The sequence below is a fragment of the Nestor notabilis genome, unplaced genomic scaffold (assembly GCF_000696875.1).
Source record: "Nestor notabilis isolate BGI_N333 unplaced genomic scaffold, ASM69687v1 scaffold7437, whole genome shotgun sequence".
Taxonomy (NCBI): Eukaryota; Metazoa; Chordata; class Aves; order Psittaciformes; family Psittacidae; genus Nestor; species Nestor notabilis.
Window position 1 is genome coordinate 5,045 of NW_009936851.1, and position 8,507 is coordinate 13,551.

The 8,507-nt window shown below is 50.4% G+C and overlaps 1 protein-coding gene across 1 annotated transcript in view; it reads left to right on the forward strand.

The window, feature by feature from the left end:
- Positions 1–748: 748 nt before the first annotated feature.
- Positions 749–8,507, forward strand: part of KAZN (kazrin, periplakin interacting protein) — an 11,854-nt gene continuing 4,095 nt past the window's right edge. Inside the window, exon 1 of the mRNA XM_010018552.1 lies at positions 749–932. Within this exon, the coding sequence (XP_010016854.1) occupies positions 797–932 (136 nt within the window). The 5' untranslated portion in view covers positions 749–796. The remainder of the gene's footprint in view (positions 933–8,507) is intronic.

Sequence of the window (8,507 nt, forward strand, 5' to 3'; positions counted from 1 at the left end):
TTCATCAGGGACTGCAGTGGTAGGACAAGGGGTGATGAGTTTAAACAGGGAAAGTTCAGGCTGGATATAAGGAAGAAAATCCAGGAAAGCACTTTATTAACTAAGCAGTGGGTACAACTGTAGGAAACAAGGACACTGGAGCTTTCCAAAGGGGCTGGGGTGCTCCTGGAATGCAGTTGCTTCAAGGGGTGTAGTGGTTGCTGGGTGAGAAATTCAAGGTTCAAGTCTGCAGGTGAAAGCATCATCTTCCCCTTTCCAGTCTCAGAGTGGTTTAGTTGGATACTGTTGAGTTCAGAACACGTGGATGGCTGGAGGCAGAGCTGATGTGGGTTGTATAGGGCATGGTGGAGCTCAGCAGCCTCTGTTGGACACTGGCCATATGAGCACTGTGTGAGTGGTTTGGATGGGGAGGTGCTTCTTTGTTTATTATTACTATTGTGTATAAAACCAGCACCGTTAAACCAGTTTATTATTGTCGTTACTATTGTGTATTAAACCAGAATCAGTACCCAGCAGAAGGTCCCTGCTCCGTACCCGGTGCCTCCCCATCACATCCCTCTTCCTCCTCCTTTGGTGCCAGGGTGTGCTGCAAGCTCTGCTGCAGGCTTTGGGCTGTGCAGAGCAGCTTTGCAAGCCGGGGGGAGTCACCCCAGCAGCGCTTCCCTTGGGGCTGAGCCTGCGGCGGGGCCATGCCGGGAGCTGTTGGTCACTTCCTCGCATTGTGTCTCCTCTTCCCCCAGCGCTGCTCCGGGAGGAGGTGGCTCAGCTGCAGGAGGAGGTTCACCTGCTCCGGCAAATGAAGGAGATGCTGACGAAGGACCTGGAGGAGACGCATGGCAGCAAGTCACCGGAGGTGCTCTCGGCCACCGAGCTCAAGGTGCAGCTGGCACAGAAGGAGCAGGAGCTGGCACGTGCCAAGGAGGCTCTGCAGGGTAAGAGCTGCGCATCCCTCCCCTCACACACCTCTCCCCAGCGCCCCAAAGCTTCAAGCAGTTAATTAAAGAGGAAAGGAAAAGCCAAGCATTTCATGAGGACCATGCGGGGTGTTTGCTGTGTGCACTGGGTGGGGGTTGTTTGCAGGGTAGAACTCCCCAGGACCTCCACACTGCCCTTCACTGAGGAGGGGTGATGTGGAGCCAGGATGGACCAGGGTGCAGCGACAGGCTGGGAAATGGGGTGTGAGGGTGTTGCAGCATTGCAAAGGAATTCCTTCACGGCTGGCTAAAGAGTAGAGCCAAGAGAGCAGCTGAAATGCAGCTGGAGACGTTTGCAAGGAGGGGATGGGTTGGATTTGAGCCCCTTGGACTTGTAGGAGGGAAGCAGTGAGTTTGCTGGTGACTGCAATTTTCCCCACCCTGTCTGGAGTTACTAGGCTGGGTCTCCAAGTGATGTGCAGGGTCTCCTTCTTCATGCATTGACCTGGGTGTTTTCCTGGGTCATCAGTGCCGTACCCTTCCTCCCTTGCCAGCATCTGCATTGCAAGCTCGTTGTGAGCCCCAGGACCAGGGTGTGCAGAGCAAAACACAACACTGCAGCTTTTCCTCCCCCAAAATGAGCTGACAATGAATTTGGGCAGGATGGTTTGTTAGCTGGAGCTGGGGGATGATCCTGAGCAAGGGAAACCTCTCGTGTGTCAAACCCTGGCAGCATCACGGCTCTAAATATCATATCATAATAATCATATCAAATCCCCAACATACCGAGTATAACTTCCACTTGTCAGCTCCTGTTTGTGGATTATGGAGAGAGGCTGTCAGAAGTTTTCAGGCTCAGAGGCTGAGCAGCACATGAGGAGCTGCAGGGAGGGAGAGCCCCAGCCCAACATGTCTCCCTCTATCCGGGATGCGTGGTGGGGAAAACAGGGAGTGGGCTCAGTCCGTATCTGGGAAGGGGAGTTCAGAAAACTGGATTTTGTCACTCCCTAATTTATAAAAGCAAAAAATCAGCAATAACCAAAATATCTTCATGATCTTGGTGCCTCTCTCCCCCTCCCCATGCCCCCAGTGCAGCCTCCGGCAGCAGGAAATGCTCTGGCTTTATCCAACTGTAATTAGAGAAGAAAAACCTTAATTAGAGAACATTTGCTCTGTGTGGACAGGGAGGGGAAGTGCTGGTAAACAGAAAAGCAGAGCTATTTAAGGACTGCAAAAAAAAGGAGGAATAAGTCATCTAAGAAGCAGCAGTGGGGTCACACGCACTTCTGTGGCGGGTACTGCAAGAGAGTGAGTTTGCCTTGAGAAGTGTGGTTATTAGAAGAATATAACGATGGGGTTTTATTGGGCTTTTTTTGGCTGCTCTATGAGCCACTGGGATTAGTTTTCCAGGACTTCTCTGCAGGTGTGATGGCTGGGAAGCAGGAATCTCAGCTTGCTCTTGGAAAAGGACATAAGAAGTGTATTTGAATTGATGCTTCTTCTGTCCCCTCCAATATTGGAAAGCTTTTGTGTAAGTTGGAAGAGCTCTCTCTCTGTGCTGGATCTGGGCTGGAGGCACTGGGCAGCAGAGCAGGCTTAGCACGGCAGCGGATCCGGAGATGGGTGATGTGGAAACAGGATCAGCAGCTGGAGGAGCAAGAAAATCCTTTTTCCTTTCCACAAAACATTGTTCCTAGAGAAACTTAGCCAAAAGGGGTGGAAAAACGGCCGTAACTGCGCCTGGTGAATGGTTGTGCCAGGAGAAATACATCTGCTGAGAGAGGCACTTGCGGGAAGTAATGGCTCCATATTAAGGTGGTGCAAGGAGCCCAGGGAAACTTGGCTGTGCTGTCCTGTAGCTCAGGGCTTTGTGTGGGTCGAGTCCCGCAGCCAGAGAGCGTCTCCCAAGAGCAGCTCCCTCCTCATAGCGTTAAAGGTCCTCGCCGAAGGATGCTCCATGCTTGGCAGCATCAGCTGCAGCATCCCTGCACCTGCAGCAGCACACTGGGTCGTGTGTTATGTCATTAGCAGATAAGTTGTATGGAAATCTGTCACTGTTGCTGGCTCGGAGCCTGGAAGCACAGCACAGCCAGTTCAGATGGATATTGGCTCTCACCGTGCCTTAGCACAGAGGGTTTGCCAGTGGGGTTTGCTTTTGGGGGCTCCAATAGTTTTAACAGCCTTCGTTCTGCACGGCTGCACAGGGTCTGGTTTGCGATGGTCTGGATGGAGGAGGTGGGTTCATCTTCCCTTCTCAGCAATGTATTTCCAGCTCTTTCCAGCAGCATTTAGCACAGGGTAGAGCTGGCGAGGAGCCCATGTAGTGTCTTTCCTGTGCCGTGCTAACAAGCCCTTGCTGCGGAGGGAGTGAGCAGGGATCTGGAGCGGCACAGGATGCTCTGCGGGAGTAACTTGAGCAGTTTCTGTATCCCTGACAGCATGTGCTTTATGCAGCTTTATTGCACCATTTTCTAGGCTAATTCCATCTTGTGCCCTTCTTTTTAATCAGTTATCATCCAAATGAAATCCCGCAGTGCTGTATCCTATCATCCTCCTCTCCTGTGCTTGGACAGGGACTCTGGATCGTGCTTACAGTGTTAATGCAGTTATTTTCTTCCCTAGCTGGAAAGGTATGGATGTGGTCTGGCTTTCTGATACGGAAATCTCAGATAGGAGAAGTTGTAGACAGCTTTATTACTGCTGGTCCTGCTGCGGGAAGGGACCGTGCCCGAGCGCCTGGAGGCCTCTAGGAGCCTCTTGGCCAGGTGACATCTATGAGCATGTGGGCTAATGGCAGAAACCCCATTTCTGGGAAGGTTTATCCAATATGCTGGAGCTCGCCTGTGGGATTATCATGTGGAGAGCAAACCTGGTTCCTGTTTGCTTTTTGAATGCCAAGGTAGAGACCTCAGGCTGGCTCTCCCTGCTGTTTGGGAAGGCGTGAGCCGACATCTGCTCCACAAATGGGTTGTAGCCTCATCTCCTCCCTCCCAAACTCATGGCTCGGAGCTATGACCTCCCCCCCTCCATGGGAATGGCATTAGGGCTGAGACAAGCCTCTTACAGAAATCCTCAGCACCCCTGGCTGGCTGCAGCAAGGGGGTGGGTAGCAAAGAAACAAGTGAATGGGTGTCCCAATAGATGGGTGTCCCAGCCAAAGACCCAGCTGAGGAAGCTCTCTCTGCCAAAAGGCAATGGGGCTCTGCACAGAAAACCTATTCTTCTCCTTTGAATACCTACCTTAAAATCCCAGCAGAAGTCAGTGACCACCTTGTTGCCTGTTGGGGGTCAGGTTTGGAAAGCTCGTGGCCTTTGCAGCAGGGCGTTCCCAGGTAAATTCCCCCAGAGTGAATGACTCACCTGATTTTTTCCTGACATTCCACATTGCACTCGAGTTTCCTGCCTGCACCACAGCTCTGCACGCCCCAAAGCTAGTGCTGCTCTGTCTGATGCCGTGCAACACTGACGTCTTCAGCGGCAAGATCTTCTTTGCAGATGGTGATGTCTGCACGTGTCTGTTTCATTACAAAGCAAGGAGTGGTGCTGCAGTTCCTGCACAGGGCTGACGCGATTTTATGGCTTAGTCATGGTGACAATATTGAATTTCATGGTTGGAATAGAGAAACAGGAGAAATTAAGTGATTGTTAATGGGACAGGATGGGTTTGCGTGTTCTTCTGGTGTGGGGCATCACAGAGGCTTGAGTGGTGTGTCCCTGAGGATGCCTTTCCCCACATTAGAAACTAAGTGTATGATTCGGTAAATTATAAAGTCAGCTCTGGTTCTGTTCCTGTCAGAAGCTCCTGTGCACAGCAAGAGAAGTACTCATAAGTGTTGGGAGTCATAGGGAGCTGCTCTTCAGGAGGGTTGGAGATGGGCTGCATCCACTGCTGTTGCCCTCGCTTGTGTTTGGGCTCTGCTGCTTCAGAGATGCTGTTTCTGTGGTCTGAACGTAGCTGTTTTCCATCTAGTATCACGTTATCGAGGTAGTCAAATTAAACGTTAACCATTTACGTCCTCCAAGCAAACCTGGGCTGGACGGTGTGACCCACACCATGTTGTTTTCCCTTAATGGGATACTAATAATATTGATGGGGGGTTGGTATTTAGAGCAGCCCCAGCTTGGTGGAGGTGATACCTGGTTTTAGCACGCAGTAGCTAACTACTGCCCTAAAGTTGTTTGATGTTGAGGCCGGGCAGGGCCATGGAGTGGTTTCAGCCCTGCTGGGAGTGATTAGAATGTGGCTCGTTAGGTAAAGCTGCAAACAGAAGGTGCTGGAGGGGGTGACCTCAAGAGGAACCCAGTGCAGAGCAGGTCCCATCATCTGCATCCGTCATCCGTCCCCAGGAGGAGTGAGCTCAGGAGACGGATCGTGTGGCAGGAGGTGGGAGCTCAAGTGACAGGAGCACAGGTTGGCTTCACACAGGGTTAATGGTGCAGTGCCTGCATTGTGGGGATGGGGGGGTGGTGAGAGCTGGAGGGGTTCACACCACCATTCACAACCCATCACTCCCATCACTTGCTGCTGGTGCTGGTAGGACCCTCCTCTCCTTCAGCCATGTGCTTTGGCTGGGAGGGGAAATAGATAATGCAGATAAGCTGCATGAGCTAAATATTCCTGCTCGTGGTATGGGGTTAGGAGTTCTGACTCTCTTGTTGTCTTGGGTTTATGAACAGGTCAGAGGTTTTGCCAGAGCTCATCGTGCAGGTGAGCTGTGGGAAAGTGTATTTAGATGTTCTTGAGGGGTCGGGATACAGAAACCTGCCCTGGAACGTGAGATTAAAGGAAAAAAACCCATTTCACCTCCTTGGATGGCCCTGACGGCCAGTGAAAAACTCCTTTCTTCCTCCTTGGCTGCTCCTGCTGTTGTGCTATGGATTGCAATGGCTCGTTTTCCCCGACAAGTAATTAGCCGGGCTTGTTTGCTAAAAGCACGTGAAGCTGCTGCACTAGGCTCATTGCAGGAGCCGCTGGCAGCCCCAACTGCTCACTTCTGCCCAACTTCTTATTTTCTTCCTACCTCTTTCAATTAATTTCCTATTAATTGGGTTTGAAATTAAGTTCTTCAATGACAGATAAATCTTCTTTAAGCTCAGGAGCTGATTGGTTCCAGAGGAGGGAGAGCCATGATAATAGGAGGGAAAAGTGTGTTCATTTTAGCACGTGTCTCAGATTTGAGGTGAAACAAATGGTGAAGTCTCCCTTGGGGTTAATAGGAAAAAACCTGCTCTTGCAATACCCAAAGTCCATCATCTTCTCACAGCACCGGTTCGTGTGAATGCTGGTAAATAGTCAATCTTTAGAGACAGTGTGTTCTCTTCTATTAGGATGCTGCCACTGATTCAAGCAGGTTGTATGCTATAGGGGACTCGCTATTTAATGAAATTCATTAGGAGCCTGTTGTTGCCTCCAGCATCAGAGAGTGCAAATGTGACTTAAACTTTCCTTAGAGCCTCTCGGTGCCCTCGAATACATATATTTATGTGTTGTAAAGTGTTTGATGCTTAAAAATAGAGGGGGGTTAGCAGTGTGTTATCCTACCGGGATGGGGCTGAGACCGGGGGCAGAGGGGCAGAAATTCCACCTTGAGAGCCCAGATCACTTCACGTGTCCTCAAGCCGTGGCCCGTGTGGTCAGATACTGCTGTCTGCAGGGTCTGGCTCTCACCCCGGGATGGCTCAGACAAATTATCGGTAATTTTTGTCTTTCAGCAAGTTTTGAGGTCGTGTGAAATAACTGGCCTGGGGAAGGTGGTTGTTAAATACACACGAGCAGTGGGAAAGGGCTTTTCTATAAACTTTGATGTTGTCCCATTGTGGTTATTTTTAGCGGGTTCTGTAGTGATTTCCCAAGCTGGGAAGAAAATAAGGAAAGTCCTGATGTTGGAAGGGGCTGAGTTGTCCCAGGAGGAGTCACATGCATGGACGTGGAAGAGTCATGAGCACTCCCTATCATGGGACAGTGAATTGTTATGACGTTTCTTAGCTGGTTTATTGTTTTCTGTGTTTGGATGCTTAATGTTGGTCCAAAGAGTTTCATCTCCTGGTTTTTAACAGATAAAAATCTCTGTTGTCCCAAATATTTCCCTTTTCTTCCATTATTGAGTCTGATTTCCCACACACACACGCTTTTTTCTCTGCAGACCCTCAAGCCCTCTCCCTTTCCTATTGGCTCCATCACAAGCACTTGCTTTATTTTGCATCTTCCCAGCACACACCTACAGTAATCCCTGTGCACAGAACAAAGTTCCCACCTGAGTAAATATCTCTTTGTTGTAACAAGCCTGGTGGCTGCAGTGCACATCTAATGGCACCGCTCTCCCTGCTTCCACACAGGTGGGAATGCTTTTGAAATGCTTTTATTGAGTATTTAACAGAAAGAAGATGGGAGGGACGAGGTTTCCCAGGTATAGGAGGGTGGGAGCAGAGCTCCCAGGCACGAGTTTTCCTGTGCTGGGAGAAGGCAGAACCATGAAGCCAAAGGTACCAAAGGTGCTAATTGCACAAAGGAAACTCATTTCCTTTTAAGCATGCAATGATAACAGTTTTCTTGTGTTCCTTAGTCCAGTTTTTATCCCATGTCAGGAGGGGCTCAGAGGCACGTTATGGTGGGCTTTAATCCCCAGGTGAAGTGACTTGTTATGGGAATAGGGGTAGGAAGTGCAGTGGGGGCTGAAACGCTCAGTGTGGATTTCTGTCATAGAAATAGGTTGGACCTGTGCTTGTACCTGCGAATGGGTTCCAGTCGTGGTGGTGCTGTCATCTTCTGGTGACTTGTGTAGTACAGACAGCTCTTGGTGGCTTTGGGGATGGCTTTTCTGGTGGGTTTGAGGGTTTTAGTGTATTTGTTTTAATAAAGAGGGACAATTTGCAATGCAGTGAGTGCAGGGAGTGTTGGAGGGGCAGAGGGTGTTTCATACCATCCCACTCCCTCGAGAGCTGCACTTCCTCAGGGTGGAAAAGCATGTGAAATACTGGAATGAAAACCAGTGTTTGTATTGTGATTCCTAAATTGGATATGGGTTTGGTGGGGTGTATCTGGAGCAGGGTGCCACAGGACAGTGCTGCCAAGGACCAAGGTTAAGGCTGGGCAAAGCACTTAATGCGTAGATATTCCTGAAACGCCTTGTCTGACATGGTATTCCTGGAATTCTTCCTGGTTTTACCAGGCTCCGAGCAAGCTGGCCCTATGTCAGTGGTGTGTAGGAGTGGGGAAACATGAAGGTCTTGGTCCCATCCTGTGGTGTCTCAACTCCTCTCATCTCCATGCAGCATCCTCGAGCTGGAAGGGAGCCGTGCCCTGGGCTCGTGGGAGCGCTGCTGGAATCTGCCTCACTGCTAAAAATAAACCTCTTGTGGTTTATTTATCCTGGAAGGGAGCAGCAGGTTTTCCTGCGCCGGGCTCTGAGGCTTTGGCAGCGGTTTTGCTCCTGTATCATAGAATCCCAGACTGGTTTGGGTGAGAAGGGCCCTTAAGATCATCCAGCTCCAACCCCTGCCACGGGCAGGGAACATCTTCCACTAGAGCAGGTTGCTCCAAGCCCCTGTGTCCAGCCTGGCCTTGAACACTGCCAGGGATGGGGCAGCCACAGC